This window comes from Xyrauchen texanus, chromosome 33 (genome assembly GCF_025860055.1).
Source record: "Xyrauchen texanus isolate HMW12.3.18 chromosome 33, RBS_HiC_50CHRs, whole genome shotgun sequence".
NCBI lineage: Eukaryota > Metazoa > Chordata > Actinopteri > Cypriniformes > Catostomidae > Xyrauchen > Xyrauchen texanus.
This window is the reverse complement of record NC_068308.1, coordinates 19,778,823-19,805,296: the sequence shown is the minus strand read 5'-3', so window position 1 is coordinate 19,805,296 and position 26,474 is coordinate 19,778,823. Positions and strand designations below refer to the sequence as shown.

The window sequence follows — 26,474 nt, the reverse complement described above, 5'->3', positions numbered from 1 at the left end:
TGTAGCTACTGCATACAGAAATAGCATGCTATATAAAAGGAATTTATTGTGTTTTGATTGGGGGAGTATATTTTTGGAGGGTATAAATGAGGCCATCAACTTATGTTTTTACAGTCATTTTAGGATTTGTTTACATTTCATTGTCATGGCAATGAAGTTGTAACGTTTGTTATAAGGTAACTTTACACAGAAAAGGTTAGTAAGCAGTTTTACCCCACTAAAATCATACTTGTGAATTTTTTAACGTTTGCGGATTGGCCCCATTTACTTCCATTGTAAGTGCCTCACTATGACCAAGTTTCCTAGTACTGTTTTGTTATCGACAAAGTGAAAATGTGTACATTTGCAATCTTCTGCTGTTTTCATTCAAATATCCTTTTATCGATAAAAATGGTGTGCGCGATGACGTCATGCTTGGAAAAAAAAACCTTGTCTCATAAGTTTTGGTTTATCGCAAAATAAATTTGCCCTTAAGCCATTTCCATATAGAAATGTTTGTTTATCGCGAATTGCCTCCCAGATGTCCCTCATTTCTTTCCACAAAGTCTTTGTAAAATGGGGAGAGAATTGATACAATTAATTGAAATTAGACAACATACTGTAATTTCAATTAACAAATAAAAGCAATCAGAAGAGGAGGAATTGTAATCAAAATGGAGCAGTTGCCCTCCACATTATAGTGACCATGAGGAGGTTAACCCAGTGTGACTCCACCCACCCTAGCATCCGGTTGCTTAGGAGATCTGACTGCACACCCTGAATAAAATACTATTTTATTTACCTATATGACCTTGAGCTTGAAAATTTATTTATTTTATTTTCTTATTAATATTTTCTCAAATACTGAACCAATCCTCATTAATTATATACCGTTTGAAAGCTTAAAGTCTCTAGAATCAAACTGTGCTGTCCATTTAAAACAAACAAACAAACAAACAAACAAACAAACAAACAAACAAACAAACAAACAAACAAACAGATGAAATTACAAGTATAAACACTAGATGGCTGCAGAGTGCTACTTATTCATCCCTGGTTGAAGAGAATAGGATTTCTAGATTTTGTCACAAGTTCTGCATTTAGATTTAGATTTAAACCTTATCAAGGAATACTTTGTCAAAGTTTAGAATATTTATTGATTTGTTTGAGGTTATTTTTTTCAGTTTTTACATACCTGAAATGAGTAGAATAACAAGTAATAACCTAATTTATCCCTGGCTATAAAAAGATGAATGTGTGTATGTGTGTGTGCGCGCGTGCGTGCGTACTTGGAAATTTCGCGTAAAACTTTTTTATGTGCATTTGCCTTTGTCGATAACAAAACAGCACGAAAAGTGGATGGCAACATGGTTACTGTAACCCAGATGTATTATTTATAAAAATAAAAAAAACCACATTGCCACACATGCTTAACTTGTATTGAACCCGGAATATTCCATTATGTTCTGATCAAAAATCTCTAGAACAGAATGAAAGAATCTAGCGATGAGGACTTTTATCTTAGTTTAAAGGAACCTAATCTCCTCGTTTTCAAAACTTCATCATGCAACATATTTCTATCTAACGTTTCTAAGTGAACGACTAAGTTTTATTTTATTTTATTTATTTTATTCTATTTTATTGGTTTGATTTTATGTGATTTGATCCGAAGAGCATAATTTCCATATTCTAAAGAGACTTTTATTTTCAGGAAATGCAGTGACCACATTGACTGGCTTCACACTGCTCTGCGGTAGAGTTGCCGGATGCCACAGCACAGTTTTTTTTAAACTATATGAACGCCTTTATTAAGCCGATTGCTAGTTACATTTCACTTTGCAAATCGGTAAGTTGTTCAGATCAGACAGGAACGCATGCAAGTACCCATTTAAACGTGGAAAGGCTTTAATTTGTACAAACAATCTATAGTCTGGCATAATTCATCCGTTTCTGATGTATTGTTGCTCAGCGCTTATTACACTTGATCCACTGCTAGTGTCTTATTACATACACATGGAACTGCGGCGAGGATCTGGCCTGCTATATCCGGCCTATTTATTCTTATTTAAGATATCTAATGATGTTTTCTCAAATGTATGAGCTTCTTGACTGCACGACATTCTCACTTCCTGCCATGTCGCATCATTGATGCCACTTTGGCAGCAAGCAATTATGAAAAGTGTTTTCAAGAAAGGCTTTTGAATGTCTTTTCATTATTAAGGCCACATTAAAGCCATAACTCTGTAACTCTGCGATTGTACCATGATTATACTTTTTTGTTGGAATATTTTGAGTATTTGGTGAGCTAGTGCTGGGACACACCTACCTGCGATCTTTCCCGATTGATTGATACAAACAAACCAACAAGGAGTCACTTATATTACTTCTATTTTAATAGAATATGTATTGCAGGAAATATCGGTTGATTTTCAAATGGTTTAATTGCAGGCTTATTAACTGCTATTACAGATGCATTACAGCTTATTACATAACCATTTGTATTCACTGCTCTACTAACATGCATCTATAAATCCAAGCCATAGATTGGCTGTGAGGCTTTGAGATATTATACATTGTTTATTTTTATATATATATATATATATATCAAATATGGTTTTTACATAGGCTATCTTTCACTATCAATACCAAATTTGTCAACAGGCCATCAAGATGCAAATACAACTGAAATCTGTTACATTGGATCTCGTAATTAAGGTACTGTGCTCTTTAATGTTTATGTGGTGATCACGTGGATTACATTAATCAATACAATATCAAAGCTAATTTCGAAATACTAATTTGATCAATACCTGAAGGGCATGTCTGTCCATAATTATGCAATTCTTGCTGGTAAATGGGATCAGGGGTTATCTGCATTCTCTTGTGCATTACTCAGGTGAAGGTTTATGTGTCTTTAGATGTATGACTGTGACTGATGATTAAATGCAGGTGAGGACCTGCACAATGAGGAATGTCAGAGAGCTGTTTTCTTCTTCTTTCCAGTGTAGTAATCCTGCACATGTCTGAACACTGTTTCCCAAATAAAGTAGGAATGTTCTTCCAAGATAGCCCTACTATCATATATGCCTGGTTAGCTATAGTGGTAACGTGTTTTTTTTTTCATGGCTGGTTCGAGAAAGATGTGATCTAATAGCAATTCTCAAAGAAAAGTATACAACTAGCCGTGGGTCTTGCAAATCTGCTTTTAATGGTCGTGCTTACAGCAAGTGGAAAAACATTTTAATGTGCTCAAAAGGCTTGTCAAATATTGTGTAACCGCTCAACAGAAAATTATTTCTTCTTTCTACTCCACCTATCTTCTCATGAGACCTCCGGGCGGGATTGGCGTATTGATAGACCCTAGAGGCTGATGAGCTCATAATGAGGAATGCATTAGCTAACAGGATGGACAAAGCTTACAAAAAGAAAAAAGGCAATCATTCAATTAGACACTGATTTTGTTAAATGATGCCTTTTAAGAAAAGCAGCCAGCAACACTTCTGAAATGTTCAGATCTGACACAGTAAAAAGCATGGTGTTTTACTGTGTTGTTACAGTGTTGTTTTCATTCTTAAAGTGATAGTTCACCAAAGAAATAAAAATTAAATCATCATTTACTCACTCTCCTGTTCTTCCAAAACCGTATGACTTTCATTCTGCTGTCAAACATAAAAACTGGGCAAACTGAAGGACTGACTGCTTCAGTCACTATAGGCTTGCGATCAATGCCTTTTTAACGCAACGATAATCAGAACATTTTCCCAATTATTTGATATATATCTGCATTTATTCCAGATATGAATAAGGTTGATCGCTGCACAATAGTCTTTGTCTCTTCACACATTTTTCTTAACACAACTTTGGTAAAGTGTGAGTGACAGGGTAAATTATAGGGGGTCCCACACCAGGTGCGTCTGGAGGATGACATGCCGCTTTCTAAAATTAGGAACAGTTATTTTCTACAAAGGTTCTATTCAGAATTCTGTAGCGCCAAAGAGAGAAACTCACATAGTTTTCTATTAAATTTGACCCGAATCATTATCAAATGACAAAGATTATTTACTTTAGCCATCACTGAATGACATATTGTGTATATGTATTTTTCATAAAGCCTACACAATGTATGTTCAGTTACAAGTATGTGTTTTTGTGGTTTGACATCTTGAATGAAATCTAATCAATGCGACATACAGATAAATTGCATAATAACTTCTAATCATTCAGTTTGTGCCGTTACACCAGTTTCATACACTAACCTGCAAACTCATCAATGTCACATTGTTCATTCTTGAAGAAGTACAAAAACCTTTGTAACGCTTGTGTGTATGTTGGCTAGATCCACAACGTAGTTTGGCCTTGTCCTAATACAACCGGCTTCATTAAATGTTGTATCACCCTCTTGTGGTCTCCTAATGCTATTATGCCAGACTACATTAAACAGAAAGCCAACTGGCAGTGAATTGGAAAGCACTCAAATTAGAGGTCTGCAACTCGACACGGGCCGCACGGAATCCGAGAACTCAATGGGTTTCGGGCCAGGTTCGGGTAGTTTTTCTGATTGTTGCCCGCATCTCACTGTTTCTTCAGCGTCTCAATCAGGACTGGTACATTTGAAAAACAGTGTCATTTTAAAAAGAACTTCAAGTTTAAAAAAACGTGTTGAGACACCTGCGTTGTTTCATTCTTTGCTCTGCGTCTAGATTGTTTTTAGCGCAGGTGTCACAAAGATTCAACAACCATGCAGTTCAGGCTGCATAGAGGGACTGTTGCATTGTTTCATATTATTCTAGATTGTTCTGCACCAAGCAAAGTTTCAGCGCATAAACAGTAAGGCAATGTTTTTCCCTTCTAGTTTAGTGTAATGAGGGGCTTGCTTTGTTAAAACAGTATATGTTTACTGTTTCAATACTGTTACAAATGTTGCCTATATGTTTGCATAAAATACAGCCTATTGCAACAGTTCTTGCTAGGAGAAGAAATTCTAAAGACAACGAGCGATTTTGGGTCGGGTTCTGGTTTAAAATCTGACGGGATCATTCTGGCCGGGTCGGGCCACACAGTCTCAGGTACAAGTCGGGTTTGGGTTTCAATTTAAGGCCTGTGCAGACCTCTAGCCCAAATTAGGCTTCTAAATTAAATGCTGGCTAAAGTTAATATATCCATGCCTCAAAAACATATCAATAAAATATCTTGCTAATCAAAAATCACTATATTGATATTTTATAACATGCCTAGTTACCGTTCACTTTCATTGCATGGAAAAATGATGCTGACTGAGGCTAATATTATGCCTAACATCCCCTTTCGTGTTCTGCAGAAGAAAGTCATATGGGTTTGGAATAATATTAGGGTGAATAGTAATTGACAGAATGTTTATTTTTGGGATAAATATCCCTTTAAATTGGGCTATGAATTCAGCTATCGCCACAAAGTTAATGCCCTTACAAATGTCAGGAGATGTGCTACATTACCTCACAAATGGAGAATGGCGCCTAATATACATTTGAGAATTGTCTGCCAGTGCCAGCATCTCTACATTTTAAATTCTCGGATTGAACATTGCCTTCAGCATGCTCCCAGTCAGATGATATTTTAAGTTGTTTTTAATGTCTCATTGGCAACTGCCTCTACTGCTCCTTGTGGAGCCTTTACAGCTACAGAGACAGTCTTTTGTTCCAGCTCTCTCTGTTTAATGTATTCTTCCCAATTGATAGGGTGAAGAATGAAAAGGACAATGAAAGCCTTTTATAAAATAAAGAAGGCTTTGGACAATAAAACCTTACAGCAACATGGAGATGTGAGCAAAATTAGAAGTGGATAGATGATGGATGAATGATTAATAATAATCAAAAGAAGTTCAGTGTGCATGAGCAATCCCACAGACTCTGGTTGCTGAGTGCATTAAATTAGCATAAATATTTTAAAAGCAATCATGCAAAGGGCAGAGGATGTGTACAAATTTGTGACGTGTGGGTGTTTAAATTCTGAGGAAATCCAGAAATCTATCTGCAGAAGTTTGAAGGTGCAAATTCTTTGCAGACCTGATGATAACTTAAAGATTAGATGGCTGTACAATCATTCTTTGTTCTGTTGAAAAAAAAAAAAGTATAAAAATAAAGAGACCACAAAATGTTTTCCAAAAATATTGCTTCACTTACTGCTGGAGGCTTTAAGTACTCCTCCTGATGTTATTGTACATGTTTGTGAAAATATAATACAGACATATTGAAAGACATTGAGAATGTTTGAGTTCCGATTTTGCTCAATGGTTCACGCACAAGTTTAAACTTGCGGTGGGACAGTCACCTTAACTATCTATGCACCTTCTGCAGCGTTCGGTTCGGAGAGTATGCTTGTGCTTTATAGACCATGTTACCTTCCCTGGTTTGAATTAAGCAAGTGAAAATAAGGCACAGTTTTTCTGTTCTCAAGGGCTGCATGGAAAATGTGCTGTGAATTTCAAAATCTGCTCAGCATGGTCATTTGTTGGGGGTGTAATATCTTTATTTGTGTTCTTGCAAAATATATATACTGTAGATGTTGCACTGTTCGGACGGGATCTATAAAGACCCAATGAAATCAAAATTAGAAATTAGTCCCTGTGTGTTTGCTTTGAGGTCATCTATATGCTAGTGTACACCTATTAGGGCTGGGCGATATATCGAATATTCCTGAGAAGGATTGCAAATTTACCAATTAACTGATAAGCCATGAATAGAACAAGTGACAAAACAGGCATGACAAAGGTCTATATTGGTTGAACTAGGGATTCATCAATAATTTTGTATTCAAATTAGGTAATTAATTAAGAAAGAGATGTTGTAAAAATGATTTTTTTTTAAGTCATAAAGATTGAGACAAGCTTCTAATTACATCCTAAACGAGCTTATATCATGTCCTTTTTCAAAAATAATAATAATAATTTAAACAAGCAATGCATGAAAACCAAAAAGTATAGAATGAAAACATTTAGGCTCACGCAAAGACAAAGAAACCGCTAATAAAATAGGCTGACACATTTAACGTACAGGACAAGTATAAACTCTCAACATAAAATAGTTATCATGTTTATATTGTATCTCATGTTTTTGTTGAGAAAAACAAGCATATCACTTGCTCGGTAAACTATACTCATTTATACACACTAGTTTAAATGATGGAATGTCCCTTACCTCAGCTAGCTTAGTCTTTCTCGGATGCCATGTTTGTTGTGTACAAAAGCATCGCAGCAGATTACGTTGCTAAGGGTATGCTGCTTTCTGATGAGCTGCACATATCCAATACATTTAAACAGGAGCTTTCTCGCAGTAAGCCACATCGCAAACCCACTTTTTGGTGTTTGTCTGAACATACTGACAGAACTGTTTGCTCTTCAAATGTGATCAACTTGTGTCTTCGTTCAACAGCGCCACCCAGTGGATTCTGTTATAACTGCAAGTTTTAGTTGGTGTGTTCAGGATATAACATGCATCTCACTGTATATATGGCCGGCAAAGTAAACTTTTGTGAAATTCGAATAGTATTTTTACTATTCTAATAATTATTGCAGAACGAATACTCAAGATTTCGACTATTAATGCACATCCCTAGTTGAAACAAAACAGGTTCACATGACAGCTGTAACAAACAATATTTTGATTGTGTTGCTTGCACACCAAATTAACCTACGAGTTGATAACTTTTGGCAATTTAACAATGGATGAATTACGCATTTAAAACAAGGTATCTCAAACATAAAAAATAAGGCCTGTCTTAAGACCAGTGACACGTTTGTGTATAGTTGTTACTGGATTTTGGACATCACGCATGATCCTAATCGATCGTTATTTTTCTGATCGATCATTGCAGTCACTTCTGAGTACTTAAGCACTCGTGCCCACCTTTAGTCTGCACAGGACAGAAAATTGCGCTTGTCGAGCCATTTCATGGGGTCTTTAATACCATCAGAGAGGATGCCAGTAATACACTCTGGCTGTGTCTCGTTTGGAAGGATGCTTCCTCCAGAGGTCACATTTGTCGGCCGCATATGTCATCGAGGCTGCCTCGTTTCAGAAAAGCAAGTGACACTTCAAATGCAGCCTTCAAATGCGACCACCTTTCACAGGAATTCAGAGGAAGCATGAGGTGTATACTTCGTGGGCACTCACAACCCACAATTCTTTGCTTCAATGTAAATGTCTAAAACAATTATGCCAATTTGCCTGTAATTATGATGTTCAAAAACAAGTAATGTTAATTCCAAAGATTAAGTACCATAGTAGATGGGTGCTGAGTATATAATATGTATAATTATATTAATATATAATTAAAATAAATTATTAGACTAAACTTACACCTGTAAAATCTATTTTCTTTTCTGTTTACATCATTATATCATCATTATACTCTCCTAAAATGTACCTCATACATTCCCTTCTAAAGGGACTTTGTACCCTTCTCACTTAAAGTGCTCGTGCTTGTTAAAGAGTGGTGTGCTGTCATAGCAACCATGTTACATTTCGGTTTGTCCTAGGAAGGCCGTCTCATTTAAACAATGCTTGTTCAGGAGGACGCTCAGTATACTGCAGCCTTCAAAGGAAGCGTCCTACCTAGCATGCAGCCTTCGAAACAAGACACAGCCCTTGTTCTCACTCTGCATAGCATGACATTCTTTGTATCTTTGTTTTATGCCTGTCTGGGGTGTGTTCCAGTATCTAATGTATCTAATTCAGACTTGTCTCTGTAATTAACCTGTCACAGGTCTGACGGCTTCACCCACCTGTCACCCTGGCAGCGCAGGAGGCCAAGAGTGGGGAGGAGCTAAGCACTGGCAGCATGGTGCCTGCCGTAGGGAACAGCTCTGTGCCCAGTCCTCAAAGCGAAGCAGTGACCAGTGAGATGCAGGAGCTTTCCCTGCAGTCTTTACCGAGTCTACTGCCTCTGAATGAGAGGAAGAATGGTAAGTTAACAGTATTAGCAAAACACTGTTTATATTCACATTTACATTTATCTTTTATTATAAATGTGGAAAATGGTAATAATAAAGAATGACTAGGTGTGTCCAAATGTTTGACTGGAAGTATGTAAGTGTATATATACAGTATATACACACACCATGGTATTGCAAGGTACTTCAAAGAATAACACTAAGTACTTTTGGTACTTTTTTGTTAGTGTGGCCTTTTTTCAAACCCTCCTCATTTCTATGCCATTTTCAGTGCTGATTCACGAATAAAAATTATTTTTATGTTTGCTAAATGTGGCAGCCTGTATTTCTGAGCAAATACATTCTGAACAAGCCCTTGTTAAAGGTATCATGCAGATCTCTTTGATTCATTATGTTAAGTAATGCCCAATTTTTTATTTTATTAACTGAATGAATACCCATGCGCTTAGCATGTGTGTCTGTAAAGAGTTATTAGCCTAAATATCAGAATGACCTTTTAGCTGATGCTTTGTGACACACAGTAGGACACTTCAAAGGCATGTCTGATACACAGCAGACACTCCGTTTGACTTCCAGGAAGCTTAGAGAAGTAAAGATTAAATACAGCTAGCAGGCAGATAGACGCTGCAGCGTGCTGTGACTTCACACCAGATGGAAGGAAAAAAGACTTTGCTGCTAAATTTTCATCCAGAAAATTCTGGGGGATATTATATAATGTTTGCTGTGAGATATCATGGTTGGCCTTGTGTTTGGCTGTTTTTTTGTTTGTTTTTTTAACTCTGCCATTCCAGAATTGCAGGAACGCTAATAAAGAGTTAGCTAATAGCAAGAGTTAGCATAAAAGTCCCATCTGCCTGTTAACAGCACCTCAGAAGCTCATGCCCTCCAGACACCACTCCCTTCTTACGCCATTCAGCCCCCCGAGCTACAGTTCATTGAGGGTTAGGTGGGTAGTAACAGACATGTTAATGCAGAAACTCTCTCTCTTCTCCTGCAGAAGTGCTCTTAGTTAAGTTTTTGGAAATCAGTGCATTTATTCCATTGTGTTGTAACTACGTTCACTGAACAAAAATCATCAGTATTTACCTTGTTTTATTGTAAAAATATCTAAACTAATATAAATTAAACTGATAAGCAGAACTTTGATATTAACACTTGTTTTCAGAAAATCTATCTTGACTGTAAATAAATCTTGTGTTCCTGGCAGATCCCATTTGTTTTTCAGTTGTTTATGTCTTAAACAACTGAAAAAATATATTGGGGCACCAAGACAAAACACACTTTCAAGACACATGAAATCTGTTCAGGTAAAATCAGCTAAATTGATCTTGCTTTAAGTTTTTTATTTTTAGATATTTTGACTGGAAAACAAGTCATTAATCCTCAATGATACTGGCCCAGTTGCAAGAAGCTCCGGAAAGCTGTAGAGATTTCTGCGACACTACCGTCAACAAATGAAATTGCAAAAATACACTTTATTTTTAAACCTAATTCCGAGCCATTGGTCAAACAAACAGATAGTCCCACCCCAAACTCACATAATTGGTTTAACCATTGTTGCTGTGTCGGGCTGGATGGGTCATTCAAAACAAATAGAGGAATATTGGAAAGCACCAAAGAGCCACAATGTTACACTTTTTGGGGAAATTAACCTACGAATGGCTTACTTAAAGCTGTCTCTGCATATTAAACTGGGAAAGGAGACTTAGTTATAATTGTAAGGCTATTGTCACCAATGGTTTTCATTTAGACCAGAGGTTTTCAATTGGTGAGACCCCATTGGAGGTGCAGTGCGGGGGAAAAAAACATAACGGTTCATGTCTGTACACATCTGTCCTGCTAGCTTGCGTGTTAAAGTGCGTGTTATGCATATGCGTGTTACAAAATGGATCACTTTGTAGTGTCTACAACACAAAAGTCTACAGGAGAGGAGGAAGATTCTGGGCCAAGCAAAATAACGGAGGAAGTATGATCACGAATATTTAAAGTTGGTATTTTTGTGGACCGGTCCCGATGATGCGCCGCTGCCACAATGTGTTTTTTGCAAAGAGGTTCTAGCAAATGATAGTATGAGACCCTGTAAGCTCCGGCATCACATTGAGGCCAAGTTCTAGTCGGACTCATTTTTCTCTCTGATGTAGGGGTGATGAAAATTATGAGGTAAAATTGTCAATCAGATTTTTTATTTATTTATTCTCTTCCAACTCCACGAGTTCCCTGTCTTTTGTATTTTTTGGTGATTGAGGCATACTGTATGATCCGACCCCTAAGAACTGCCTTAAATGCTTCCCAAAAGCCACCCCCACAGAAGATACTGAGGACCAGTTGGTCTCCATATAAAGATTAATTTCAGTCTTTAACATTTGTTGGAATTAAAGATTTTGCAAAAGGGATACATTTAAGCGGCAACTATATGATTTATTTTTCTCCATATGTGGCAACACCTCTAAACTCACCAGGGTGTGATCTAAGACTGAAATGTTTCCAATTGAGCAATCAACAACAGATGAAATGAGGGACTTGGATATATATATATAAAAATATATTCTAGAATAAATCTTAGAACGTATAATCCCTATCTGATGGGTTCAAAAGTCTCCAAATATTTTTAAAACCAAGATTTTTACACATCCTGTGAAGTATCAGTGTTGTTCTATGGGGCTTACACAATTTTGATTCACTATGATCAAGGACTTGAGTCTATTAGGGTTTTCTTAACTTAAGGGGTTACTTGCAACCAGCAGTTGATTTTTGCAGTATTCTGACAGTATTTTTCTGTTACAACCATTTGCACTTGTAATACATTGATTGCAGAACTGTAATTAAATATTTAAACATGCGTTTGCCATTAGAAAGCCACATATAGCTGTATTGTAAATAAAAGCATAACTGCTGTCAGATTGAGGACAGTTTCTCTACTTTATAGTCTTGGAATTTCAAGCAACAGTTCACATAAGAATGTGCAAACAGAGTAAATGTTAGTCGCTAAGAACTGTTTGAAGTACAAGAGTTTTGTAGAGGGAATGGAGGCCAGAGGGGGAACAGTGTAGGACAGTCTTCCTGAAGACTTGATTGCATAACTTCGTGTATAGAGCAGAAATCCTGCCTCTCAGAAAGCAGGCACTGAAGAGAATGACAGGGCAGGGTTTGGTGGGGCCAAAGGTTATCTGAAATGTTTGGGCTTTGGTGTTGGCCAGCAGTCTGCAGACATTTACTTCTGTAGTAAACGAATGACCTCAAGTCAGGACACAAAGTTCCTGATTTCTCCTCCCATCTCCTCTGGTATGAAAAAAATAAACGCTTCAAGGAGCGGAAAAACGAAGAGTTGCTTAACACAGCTGAAAGCAGAGCCTTAGAGCAGCACTTAACCAGTAATAAGGAAGAAACTTGTTCGCATAGAGACAAACACTTTTACTATCACACCCACTTCTTTATGGTGTGCACACACACGCCAGCACTGAAGAGATTAAGTTCAGTCAGAGCATGGGAAGGTGAGGGGCATACAGACACACCCTGCAGTTTTTGGAATTGTCTTACGGACCAACCTTGTGTTCAGTCAAACTTCATGCACAGGACTGTCTAAATGTTGTCCGATTTGGAAATGGATTATTAAAGTGTGGAGGTCGTGACTGTACTCAGTGGAAGGATATGGCCATTCATCCAGGTACAGCACTGAATGTACAGATCTGTTTGTTTTATTTTTTTGTTTGTTTTATTATTAGAGTTTGATAATTGTTGTTGTGAATGAAGTCAGGCCTGAATGAAGTGGAGGTGAGTGGAAGGTGTGGTAACTGTGCTTGTGGTTGTGGTTTAACTACTTTTTGTTTTAATAGCTAAGCCCGCATTTTATGAAGTTTTGCACAGGATGTATTGGTGCTTGAGCCAAGGTGTTACTAGACCAACATTTACTTTCTCATTGGGCAAAAGCAGTGCATGTTTGCCAGTATCAGGTTTTGAACAATTGAAGCTGTGAAACAATGTTGTGGATATGGGGAAATCACAGCGGGCTAAGGTTTCCCATATGGAAATGCTAAAATAATCATACAGATGGTCAGGAATGCATCTGTACAATTCATGTACGTTTAAATTAACTTTTGGTCTCTATTTTTTCAAGATGCTCAGTTGTGCATTGAACTTCTGAAGAACATAATCTATATTTACTGTGCAAAAGTCTTAGGCACATAAGATGTTTCACGAACAATTTGTCTTAAGATGGTTATTTATATCTTCAGCTTTAGTGTGTCAATAGGAAATATAGATGTTAGACTCCCAAACATTACTTTTGCAAATAGAAAAGATTAGAATAGAAGAACAGCTCTACAACAGATGTCATGGCCCCCACAAAGCCCCCCACTGAATATTGTGTCAGAGATTACATAAAGAGACTGAAGAAATTGAGACTAAATAGAAGAACTATGGCAAATACTCCAAGAAGCTTGGAACATCCTATCTGCCTACAGCCAAGAAAAACTGTCCAGGTGTATCTAGGAGAACTGGGGCTGTTTTAAATTCAAAGGTGGTCACACCAAGTATTGATTTAGCTTTTTATGTTTACTGAACTTTGTATGACATAAGTGGTAAATGAAAACTATGTCATTATTTTTGAATACATCCTTACTATGCAACATTTTTCACAAGTGCCTGAAACTTTTGCACAGTACTGTACATTACCTAAAGATCTGCTAAAAATACATTAATTCTACTGTGACACACCCCCTTAAGACTTCAGAGAGCCAAAGCACACTTCCTTTTACTGATTGATTTTAGATTATTTTCCATTGCTGCCTGACTTATAAATTCTCCAAAATATTGCTACACCATAGAAACGGATATGTGTGGAGAGCCCACCTTGGAATTGCTCCAGCTGGAAGGGGCGGGGTGTGTAAATGATGGATAGGAGTTCTCCCTCTTTCTGTTGTTAAAACCAGCTGTATTCTTCCATGGATTCAGGCATTGAAGTTCAGAACAGATGCCTTTTGGGGACAGAAAGTCTATTTCAACCAAATACGGAAACATTGAGTTACAGTCCCATGTTTGATACGGTACTATAAATCAGACCTTGGACAAAGAGATTTAGACAGATGTCTGGGCAAACGTCTGTGTAAAGAGAGATTGATTATCTTTGAGGGCCCCCTCCTCCAGATGGAGGTGCCTTGAAGTAAGATCTTAGATCTTACAATGCTCCACATTAACTCATTTTCAGGTTTAGCGTTTGTTCTCTCATGTGGACTATTTGATAGAGAGATCCACATTGGTAGTCTCTGTACAAGTCACCATGCGATTCTAACATTGACCTTTAAATACAACCAATGGATAGTTGAATCTCTCAGGTCATCATCAGTCCCACTGCAATTAGGGAACAAACTTTACAATGTATTAAATGCCTTTGCATTATTTTACAAAATATCAAACCAAATGGCACTATATTATAAATCCTTTCCAGACAAAACTGTTTACAAATAAAGGTTGTAAGTTTCAAATCATAAGATAAAGATATATTGTTAAAAAAAGAAGACAAAAGTATTTGGATTAATGAAACATGTCCCTAGTTAATGTAATGAAATACACCCATGGTTACTTTGTTTGGGCTTACTTCATACATCCACTAAAAATAACCTTGAGACCAAAATAATTAAACTAATTTACAAATAGCAAAGAAAAATAAAATTTGTTCTGAGAAATGGTCTTGCATCAAGTACTTGCAGATTCCATTCGGTTTGATTTTGTACAGTTTATAATACAATGACATTCAGACATTTTTAGGTGTGACAAAAGTGTCCAGATAAATTTTGGGCCACTACCCCTTGAAGATTTAGACAGTTAGTAATACCCATAATAATGCATGATTTACATGTCAAAGTGCATTTTGCATTATTATTGTTATACAGTATAAATACAGCATGAGGTCATTACTCAGACCTAAATGTGCTAATGTATATTATAATTGTTAGCCTCTGCTGGGAGGATTTCTATGTTATGTAACATTTAGGGATGTGTGCCAAGTTCTAATCCAGCATGCTTACACTGGCCCAGAACATAACAGGATGGAGGGAGGGAGCAAAAGAGGAAAGAGACCCATAGCTCTGCATTAACTAGACAAGACCCTCAGCTGGTCTTAATCCTTCAGTAGTTTATTAAGGCCCCCTCACATACTAATAGGTCAGGCAAATAATAACACTGGAAAAAATACACCATGCTTATTGTGATGTCAGTGATAGCATGGCAAATTAGTCTAAGCTGACAACAGGATGAAGACGAATTCTAGGAGCAAGGAAGGTTCCCAGAATTGTCAGGCTTTGTTGTCGAGAAAGAAGTATGCACTTACAGGCATGCACTGACAAAACCTCCAGTAATAAAGCACCCTTTATAAGATTATATCAGTGCAGCTTTGATTTGTTCTAGTACAGTATGCCAGAACCAATAATGCACTCATATCCCTGAGCTATGAAAAGTGCTTTGTCAGCTAGACATCCTTTCAGCCCCTCTCTGCCATTTGAGGTTTTGTCTTTTCGTGTTTGCTGACTACAGTGCACCATATATTGGTGTTTCTTGAACATCTTTTAAAATGAACTACTAACAGTGTCCAATAGTGTATGTACTTGGTTTTAAGTATTTTAAAATTATCACCACAGTATCTTTTTCACCACATGTTAAATTCTTTATTGTAGAATTCTGTGGTGGAAATTACATTTTTTATAAAATGGCCAACTCCTTTGTTTCACAAGGAAACTTTCATAGCTAACATTTTAAATATCCTTAATGCACTCAATTAAATAATGTTTTCACAATTTGTTTTTGCATAATTCTGGCAAAATTACAGCTTGATATGAAATTTGCTCCCAATACAAATATTCTGCTCACAAGTGGTATTTTCCTTGATTTTTCTATGTTTTCTTCAAACATCACTTGTCTAATATTTAATCTCAAGCATGCTATTCACTGACACTTTTGTCTACTTAATTAACAAGTACACTGACTTTTGAAAAAGTTATTAGGGCCAAAACTTTGATACTCTGGGTCAGTTATAATAAAAAAATAAATAAAAAAAATCACCCAGTAAATGTTAAAATAATTTATGTTTATTTTACTCTTTGTTTGGATAATCATACTTTTAAACATGTAAAAACATTTTTTTGGGGATTTTCATAGTTCAGTATTGAAAGTCTGAGTTTGGAGAAAAGGCAAAAACAATCAAATAAATGAATAAAAGGCATTTGAAAAGTACCTAAAAATAAATGATTAAGGCATGGTAAAAAGTTTCCTTGTTAGTTTTAATGTGACCTATAAATAACAGAAAGAAATAAAAGCTGAAATCTGTTAGTTGTAATATAATTGAACAGCTGGGACATGAAAGGGAAGAAACACACACATACATGTGTATACTGTATATAGACGGATGGATCTCACGAACATGTTTCATTTAGTTTTATTGTTTTAATTATTCATTATTTTTTTACTTCTGAACTATATAAACACAGAAACATGAGTGAACCACTCCTATCCACTGCTTTGCTTTGTCTGTCCAGCTCTACGTCTAAATTGATATCATCCAGTGACTCATTCAAGTATCAACGATTGTTAAATGTTAATTGAATTTTTAACTAAATCATTACATACAAGAGAACGCCTTTCAGCACTAAATTATTACCCAGTTAAACCCTATGTTTTCATTTTCCTCATTCCATCTCTAAAACTAACATTTTAGGAATTTAGTAGATATTTGCACTTAGTTCTCTTTAAATACTGTGGAAGCAGCAAAAACGGTAAGAATAAAGTGTGAAGTCGCATTCCAATTTAGTTTGAACAAAGGGACAGAGATTTTGAAAAGGACACTTTATCAGTGTTAATGATCAGTGTGACATAACTTAGATAATCCCCTCTAACAGGCTAACATGTTGTGACAGGCCATAGTTAAATACTCAGGCAGGAGTGCAGTGATTTTCAAGCTTAAACGAATGTGTATTGTGTCAGGGTGTCTACCTAAATGTTGTCTGAAATGTTGTCAGATGAAGAAAATATGTTAAGCTCTGAAGTGGTGGAACATTGTACACACAAAATGCTGTATGTTTGCTATAACAACAGGATGCAACAATGTGTAGAAATACAAAATAAAACTTCCAAGGGTCATGATTAATGGTGATGCTAGAAACTAGGGCAGGAGGTAGAGAGGTTTGGATGAAATTAGTTCAGATGGAAGTTATGTAACATGCTCGCAAAAACTGGAGCTCTTAGTTTTGAACCGCTTTTTCACTTGTTTCTCTCTCCTTCCATAACCTCATTTGTTGAGCTCAATCTAACTTCCCTTTTGCACTTTGGCAGCTTATATTACTAGAGTCAGACTGCTTGCCTGATCTTCCATGTACTCTTTTTCTCATTCCTTCTGTTTTTCACTCTTATAAACACTTGTTAACGATGCCCAATTTGGATCAAATTGAGGAGACTTGCTGTATAATCCTGTTTTTGTTTGCCTCATGTGCTCAGCATTGAGGTTTGATGACTTTTTGCCACAGAGGCCCCTTACGTCAGTGTAGAAATGACGACTGCATAAATATTGATCCTCTAGGACCTGTTTTCTGGCTAGTGCTGAAGATTAAGCAATGGTGACTAATGTGGTTGTTTTCAAGTAAGTGATTGAAAGCAGAAAGGAAAAATGTGGTGTGAACTTTGTAGGGCTCTACGTTTAGGAGCGGGTTTGGTTATTAGCAATAATTAATAAATATCGTAGATAATTATCATTTATTAATATCAATAGAACACTGATTAGAATTAATGTTAGCTTTATAATCCTTTCAACAATCATCAAAGACAACAATCAATTATCAAATTCAGTAGAAAATTAATTATTATCGAAGATAATCATTAATTATTAAAATTAATGGAACATTGATTAGAATTAACACTTGCTTATTGATCCTTCAAATTCAACAATAATCAAAGATAATTGTCAATGATCAAAATCAATAGAATATTAATAAGGATTAATATCGCCGGGGCACCACCCTGGAATCAGGTACTAATAACCAGACAGTATAACAGTCTTAATAATAGATTGTTCTCTTAGGATAATCGACGTCCGGATAACATACATTTTCAAAAGGGACCAATGAAGGCTTGAATCCGAGCACTGGCATCCCCAGCCAGCCTTTGACACGTGTATGCAAACCAAACCAAAACACTTCTCTTTGAAATATAACAAAGTTTATTGATGCAGTAATATCAATTAATAATCAATACAATGCTGTAAATAAACTTCCGACTTACAGCTACAAACTAAACAGTGACTTGATTAGATATAGTAACCAAAAATAATGTGTGTTTAGTTGTGTGTGTGTGAGAGAGAGAGAGAGAGAGAGAGAGAGAGAGAGAGAGAGAGAGGAGTGACGCGCACAAAATGGCGGACGTGACTCTTGTGGAGAGTACAGTGATGAGCTGCGTCTACGTACGGCACACAAAGTTGCTGGGAGCAATGCTCAGAAGGACCTCAGAGGTATTTCTACTCCCGATGACATCATGGTTGAGGGGCGTTCTGTTGAGCACCTCATCCAATAGGAGTTGAGAGTTCAATCCTTTGGAATTTCACACAGTTGTAAAGTGAGCAAGGCTTCTTGGGATTTGTAGTCCGTTTTGTACTCCTTTTGTTTGATTTTGGCACGGTTTTTATCAGTAAGATTTATGACTTTGTGTTTGTGGGCCTCAGTCAGGGTTTACGACTGTGTTAGGCCTGCCTTTGTCTTCTACTTGTGAAAACACCTTGGTGTGCTAAATTTCTTAGTATATTTAAATTTCCAAAAGGAACCAATGTGGAAAGAGGAATGTAAAAACTGATTTTGGGATATTATATTGAGCAAAGGCTTTCTGTGATCAGGGTGAATGTAATACAAAATGAACCTCTCAGTTTTGTGACTGTGAAAATGTTTTGATTATTTAAATATCTGTCTCAATTAGGTCTGTCAATTGAGCATGTTCATTTAGAACAATTGACATGTTACAGTAACTTCACAGGAAAAGGGGCCTATTGAACACTTCCCAGTCAGTAAACACAATATCGCCTGACTAATGTTTGATTCATTAAAGCATGGCAACCAATATAAGTGTGACAGGGCGGAGGGTGTGGCCGGGTCGTGATTATACACACCCGGTCCCTTATTAGGCTAATTAAGCATCAGAGAGGGATAAAGGCCAATTGCGAACGGTGGTGCGAGAGAGAGAGATTGTTTACGGACATGTCCGTCGTGTGTATGTTTGTCTTCTGTTTAAGTTTAGCATTAAAATATTATTTACATTGCCAAGCCGGTTCTCGCCTCCTCTTTTCCATTGAACTGCTTTACACTGGTGCCGAAATCCGGGAAGGAGGAGGTATACACCGTAGTAGAGTTCTCGCCACTACCATCCACCCCAATGAAGCAGCCACCTGGAAGCGGAGGAACGGCCGGGAGAGGGGCTCCTAACCGACCGCCTGGAGTGGTCAGGGCTGCTGCCAGGGGCGGAGGTGTCCCCTACCGGCCACTGAAACGCGGCAGGGTCTGAGACGGCCGACCGCGAGCAGGGAGGGGCTCGCTGCGGACTGCCTGGAGCGGGAGAACCACCGGGTGTTCCGTCCTCCAGGTGCTGGAGGACTGCCTCCGATCCGCCCGGAGAGGCGTGGCTGTCGTCTGTTAGAGGGTGGAGGAGTGGCCAAGGAACAAGCTATGGCGTATCGGAGAACTGGTGAGTAAATTTTTTTTTTCATCTCTCTCTCCTCTCTCTCACTGCCGCTCTGCGTTGGCCTTTTCCCTCCCTTTTAAATTTTACAGTGTTTTTTTGGGGGGTACTACACTGTTACAGGAAGTAACCCCCATTTTTTATATTTCTGTTTCCCTCCCCTTGTCCCCTCCCTCATCCAGTTAGATGGGGATGACCTGCCGGCAGACAGGGCTTAGGGGACGCCCTCCCCCTGGGAAAGAGGGGGGGGGTGTACGTCATGCCGGGGGCTCCCCTGCCTGAGAGAACGAAGGAGGAATGTAACAGGATGGAGGGCGGAGCCGGGTCATGATTATACACACCCGGTCCCTTATTAGGCTAATTAAGGCTACGGTGGTGCAACAGAGAGGGATCGTTTACGGACATGTCCGTCGTGTGTGTGTGTTTGCCTTTTGTTTAAGTTTAGCATTAAAATGTTATTTACATTGCCAAGCCGGTTCTCGCCTCCTCCTTTCCATTGAACTGCTTTACAATAAGCTTTAACAACCCTACCAGAAAACATGTTTTTGAACCACTTTTTGTAAAGTCTATTGAATGCTTTGCTCATCTGCCACAACAATAAAATGTACATAAACAACCTTCCTTAGAGGGCTGTTCTCAGCAAATATTGATATATGCGATTATTTGCAGTTATTTCAATTAATAAATCAGTTTATTGCATAATCAACTTGATTATATTTTTTTAAATGGATAACAGACATAATATTAATACAATTAGAGATTATGAATGGAGCTCTGTAAAAAATTACAATTTAATCTCAAAATATTAGAGCTGTCAAAGTTAACACATTAATGCATGTGAATAATTTAAAAAGTTTAACACGTACATTTTTCTTAATCACAATTAACGCATTTACGTTAATAAAGCATAAACAAGCATATACATTTTGTGATGGAACTTTGCAATGTGTCCGCCTGCAGTCATTACACTGACGCAAACACCACAAAACACACAAAAGTCAGTGATCAAATTATGGAGAAAGGATTCCTTTACGCTATTTGTTGTACAAAACAAGCCCAGATTAGACTTGTGACAGTGGCACTTGACGCTAGCGTTGAAGCCCTAATGCAAATCAAGAATATGACTTCATGATTGCTGCAGCAAAGGGGATAGCCAGAGTCTGTGGAAGATGAGTGTTTATGAGATTTAATGCCCATTGCAATGAATATGCAACCTAAGGGGGGACTAGTTCTTTCAACTGTTAACACTCAGCATCATAAACTATCAAACAGTCATGACATTTGAAATATTCATCAATGAATTGGTTTACTTACGTATTTGAATAGTTTTTTAACAGCCCCATTATTCAATAACAGTTGCTTAGCAAAGCTTGAATCATGTTACGACTGTTCACAAGCAATTCATTCTGAGATGATCTGGAAAAAATGCGTCATAGTCCAAAGAAAGGTGAAATGACGCGCGCACCAAAACGGTCAAAGACATCCATCGTCATTGACATCCTATGTTTACATAGACCAACAATTAAAAATAGCACAGATGGCCGAAAGAATGCATCCATGTGCTCAAAACAGCAAGAGGCAGCAGCTGAATGATGCAGCATTGCTTAACACCGCGTCTTTTAAAACTGGCGAGATACATGGCAGTGGTCAAAGAGTCTGTGTAGTTCATGTTTATTTACAAAATAATTCAAAATAGTCCAGATGGGTCCCCTTAAGTATTATGTCAAGAATAGTTAGCCACAGAAGGCCTGCTTTCCTGACATGAACTGCACGTCAGGGGCGGGCCAAGGGTTTGATAACACAAGTTGTGGGATGTGTAAATACAAATGAGCAATGTTTTGTTATGTCTCGACCAGGTTACTATTATAATCAAGTTGGAAAATTGTATTCTCCAATTCATACTCTTTTATGTTACTTGAATTGGTGCTATTTTAGTGCATTTATATCTTTATACTGTGGAAGGCTTTGTTTGAAAAATGTTAAAGCGTTATTGATACATATTGTTTTACTAACGTATATATAAAATAACATTTTAAAATCTGCGATTTAATCAACTGACAGCACTACAAAATATTAAAACCAATAAATGACAATTTTATAAATACAAAAACAAATACGGCTGTTACAAGTAATGTCACCATGATGTCAGTCCGTTGCCACACCCAGGTTAATCTGGGCATTTCCTATAATCATCAACCAGTAATGACTCTCACATTCATAACAGATTGTTTGCATTGCTTCTGATAAAAAACTACATGACATTACTCATTTAGCTCTGTCTGTAGGTGTCTAATGAACTTTGACTTAATTTTCTTCATGCTTTGTTTGATCAAGGTGGTGTTTTGTAATTTGTGAAGTGCTATGGGCTTAGCAAAGGCTGCACTAGGCTTCCTCTGTGGTCAGTCTACACTTCACAGTACTGAGCTGTTATGGTCAGTGAACTTCCACTGCTGTGAAGTCTCACTGAGTAATGATTACAACAGTGAGCTTGTGGGCAGATCATGGTAATGTTTTTGTTTCAGTGAAGTTTGTACATGAACTGAAATTTTGTGTATTGATACACAGACATCTTCATTTCCCTAAAGTTAAGAAAGGTTCTTTGATAGTGTTTATCTTTAGCTTTTGTATTTGCATGTTGAAATTGAGAAGTTCAGTGACCAAAAAATGCATTTACTAAGTGCAGAGTGTTTTGGACTTTATAAACCGGGATGGTTCATCCAAGAATGAAAATTATTTCATAATTTACTCACCCTCATGTTCTTCCAAACCTGTATGACTACCTTTCTTTTGTAGAACACAAATGATGTTAGGCAGAATGTTAATGACAGACCTTTTCACTTTTATTGTATGCAAAAAAGATCCAGTGATTGTGACCGAGGCTACTATTCTACATTTTATGTAGAAAAGTAAGTCCTTATGTGTTTGGAACATTATGAGGGTGATTAAATGATGACAGATATTTCCATATTTACAATTGCCATTATTTAGATTGTGTTTTGTTTTTTGCTGTTTGTAAGACAGAAAATGTGTGTGTGTCATGTTTGCAAGCGCCTTTGCAGAGGAATAGCAGTGAGTAACCCAATCCAGTGCTTGCACAGGTGATACTGAGCTCAATATAGAGCCTTTTGGCCAGCTGGCCTTACTATTTAAATCTGAGAGAGGACCCAGGCTAGGGAATGTCAGGGGGAGGGAGGGGTTCACCAACAATCTGAAGGAACAGAGAATTGTTGGTGAGTGTGTGCTCCCAGTAAGAAAGAAAAGGTCAAAAGAGACCTAAATTCTTTCTGTGACAACTTTTCTTCCAATTTCTCTACTCATGACTGCCAAGATCCCTGTATGACACCATTTCAGAGCGCAATGCGAGAGTATGTTGGCCATTAGCATCTCCAATTAGAGGGTGCACTCGAAAAATAAAAAAGATCAATGAAATTGATTACATTGAGGAAAAAATTATCCATGCAATTAACAAAAAAAGTATTAATTTGGATATAGTCTTATCATGTCTACTAGATATAATTGTGTCAGGGGGCTGATTTCCTAATTTAGTTCCGATTTACAAGCTTCCGATTCTGATCTGATTCCGATACTTTTAGCAGTATGACGATTCTCAAAACCAACTTTAATACCACAAAAATATACTAATTTGTTTCAAATCATCAAGTAATTATTCTGAACAAGTAAACAAATTACATGTAATAGAACAAATAAAAACAACAAAACAAAGCAATTAAAAGCAATTAATAAAGGGAATGTAGTAATGAAATGTAACATAAAACTACATAAATTACTGATATTCACTGTACATAATAAAATGTTTTTAATGCTACTAAAGTTATCCAGCCAACAGCAGTGAGTGGTTTTCTTGTTGTTGTTTGTTTAATATTAAGGACATACTAGACCGTGGCAGGTCTAATAGTCTGAATTTACACCTCAAGTCCAATATTTTGATACAAATCCACTTTTTGTCTGTCTTTTTACATTTACTTTAGACATAACTGACTGTATTTACATTAATACCTCACCAAGATGGGCAATTTCACAGAGTTTTTAAATGTTTTTTTCTGTTTGGGAACATAACCACATTACCGCAACTCTGAAAACAATTTCAACAATAAAATAATTGTTGTGTTTTCTGTATTCTGTATGAGTGGCTGGGTGAAATGTAGATGTGGGGGTGAATGGGGGTCTGTCCAGATTGTAGAGTATAAACGAGAGGCAACAGCTGAACCGAAGTAAGCAGTTATTGGCACTAAGTGGACCCTCCTCTATGTCTGAGAGTGAGAGACATGCTGCTCTCTGTCAATGTGTTCTGCTGAGTGCAGAGCAGGCTCTGCCATCCTTACATTTATGCATTTGTTTTATTGTCTTCCATTGTGTGACAATATCATGCAGCAGCCGAGCCTCTATATCCACGCATAAGAACGAAAGAGGACAAAACAGAGGATCAGACCTTCAGATGAGGAAGAAACCAAGTGGAAGCCGTCTGTTCTTCATTTCTGAGATTTGAAACGCTGTAATTATAGCAATGTTGTTTTGGACAATTAAACCTGTTAAAGAAGTCTTGCATCTGTAATTCTCACAATTTTGAACCACAGATGGAATATCAGTTTTGACTTGGTGCTTTTGATTGAGACATACACAGACACTTTTCAACACTGGATTCAAACATGCTGGACACAAACCATTGCCTTCAAATTGATACTTCCTCTTTTGAGGATCAGCCAATCAGAAATGGTCAAGATAAGCAGGCTGTGCTGCTGGACTGTGACAGACATGCATATCATAGCCTTAAAGAAGGTGGGCCTTGATGTTATTATACTTGCTAGAGTGTAAATAATGGTATGGAATTACAAAGACATCCCAAGTACTACAATGCTATTGATTTCAGTTAAGATCTCCTTTAGAACATTTAGAACTTTTTTGTAAAACAGCCCCTGGTGTGTTTAAAAATAAAATTGGATTCTCATCGAATTTAGCTACATGGGATTTTATATCAAATCTTAGCATGCCAGACCTGATATTTCTATTGTCATAGTGGTAAGATCACCCCTCTGCTGCTACAGAGCCAAGATCGAGCACTGGTTGACCTGTGAACTGTGCCAGGCCTGGGAGCTTTGGAGACAGGCAGCAAGAGGCATGCTTGATTAAGACCCCAGACACACAGGCTCTCGGATTAACCCAGTTGTTTACATTGACTTGGGGACACCTGATTTGTTATCAGTGCCACTCTCCAGGTTTCCCACTGAATTATCTAGGCTCTTGTGACAGGCTGAAAGAAGGAGGAGAGAGTGTTGGCTTTAAAAGTGTCTTATTGATTTACAAAATCAGGCCAGGTTCTCTGGAAGAGGGCTTGTGTTTCTTCTTCCGTGGGGACAAAAATAGTGCAGAGCAGCGCTGAGGAGTGGGTGGTCAAAAACAGCTGTTAAAATGAAGTGGGAATGGGAAGAATTTACCAAGAAATAGTGGAACTGAATTGAGTACTCAATTTACAAGTGAGAACAGGACTGGATGTTTGGGATTTTATGGGAACTAGCGACCAACGGGGGCCCAAAAAGTAGAAGGTTCATATCCTCAGATCTGATCTTCAAGCAACGTCAGCCATTGTATATGTTATGGATGTCAAAAATACAGTTCTTTGGTACAGGATGATATTAAATAAAAAAAAATAATACAGGTCTTTCTGCAGTATCAGTTTTACCGATTCCGTAACTGAGTGCTGTCTGACTGCTTTGGAATGCTTATGCATATTTGAGCGCAATGCTTGCAATTACTACAAACAAGGGTGGGAAAATCAGGATTGTGTCGAATTAATAGGGACACCTGTACACCTACTTATTATCAGCCAGTCGTGTGGCAGCAGTCCAAAGCATAAAATCATGCAGATATGTGTCAGGACCTTCAATTAATGTTCACATCAACCATCAGAGTGGTGACAAAATGTCATTTCACACACAACAGTCTCTAGAGTTGGTGCCAAATGGTTCCAAAAAACAAAAAACATCCAGTGAGCGGCAGTTCTGCATACGGAAACGCCTTGTTGATGAGAGAGGTCAACGGTGAAAGGCCAGACTTGTTTCAGCTGACAGAAAGGCTACGGTAACACAGATAATCACTCTGTACTATTGTATTGAGCAGAAGACCACATCGGGCACTTTATTAGGATCTTAGTGTTACTTATAAAGTGCTCAGCGAGTGGTTGATGTCATTATTATTAAACTAACAACAATATTGACAAGATAAAGAGAAATCCACTCACTTCTCTTCACTTATTTCTTTGTTCTATTAGACTGGGTGCACATGGTGTGAGTTCTGACACTCTGGAGGTCGTGAGCCCCTGCACACGTTATGAGTTAGTTTACCTGTTAATAGCACAGAGGCGTAGGTACACAAATTTACGTCTTGCTGAATTGGGACGCAATTACATTCATTTTTGCGCTATTCTAGTTATGACATAATTTACTATTCATGACATTATCCACTGTATAAGCAGTTACCAGAAAACAAATAGCAACATTAAATTCTACCACTGTAGCAATAAACATGATCTACCTAGCTAGGCTGTGTCTGAATGAATTACAAATTAAAACAGCATTGCTAACCAGCTAAAATGCACTGCAACTCACCTGACAGCTTTAGCTCTTGATTGATCCTCTGACAATTCTGTCAAGGTAAACATTGTCAAAGTTTGTTGTTCTGTGTTTTGGTGAACCTGATTGGTGAACTTCTGGTAGATGAACTTCAGGCCTAATCGGTTCAACTTCACATACCTCACAAATTCAAGCTGACGGTGCCCGAATTGTTTAAAAATTATCGGGAGGCTGTAAGCAACTTGTAAGCCACTCGGCTACGCTTGTAACCCAACTCACAT

The 26,474-nt window shown here is 37.5% G+C and overlaps 1 protein-coding gene across 6 annotated transcripts in view; it reads left to right on the top strand.

Annotated features, from left to right (window-relative positions):
• Positions 1–1,722: 1,722 nt before the first annotated feature.
• mrtfab (myocardin related transcription factor Ab) overlaps positions 1,723–26,474 on the top strand; it is a 39,280-nt gene continuing 14,528 nt past the window's right edge. For 3 of the 6 annotated variants that reach the window (XM_052102538.1, XM_052102535.1, XM_052102533.1), the window contains exons 1-3: positions 1,723–1,825; positions 2,641–2,694; positions 8,719–8,917. In XM_052102538.1, coding sequence (XP_051958498.1) covers positions 8,794–8,917 — 124 coding nt within the window. In that variant the 5' untranslated portion in view covers positions 1,723–1,825; positions 2,641–2,694; positions 8,719–8,793. Of the gene's footprint in view, positions 1,826–2,640; positions 2,695–8,718; positions 8,918–12,229; positions 12,570–26,474 lie in introns of those variants that run through there. The other 3 variants (XM_052102534.1, XM_052102536.1, XM_052102539.1) reach the window with 2 other exon arrangements.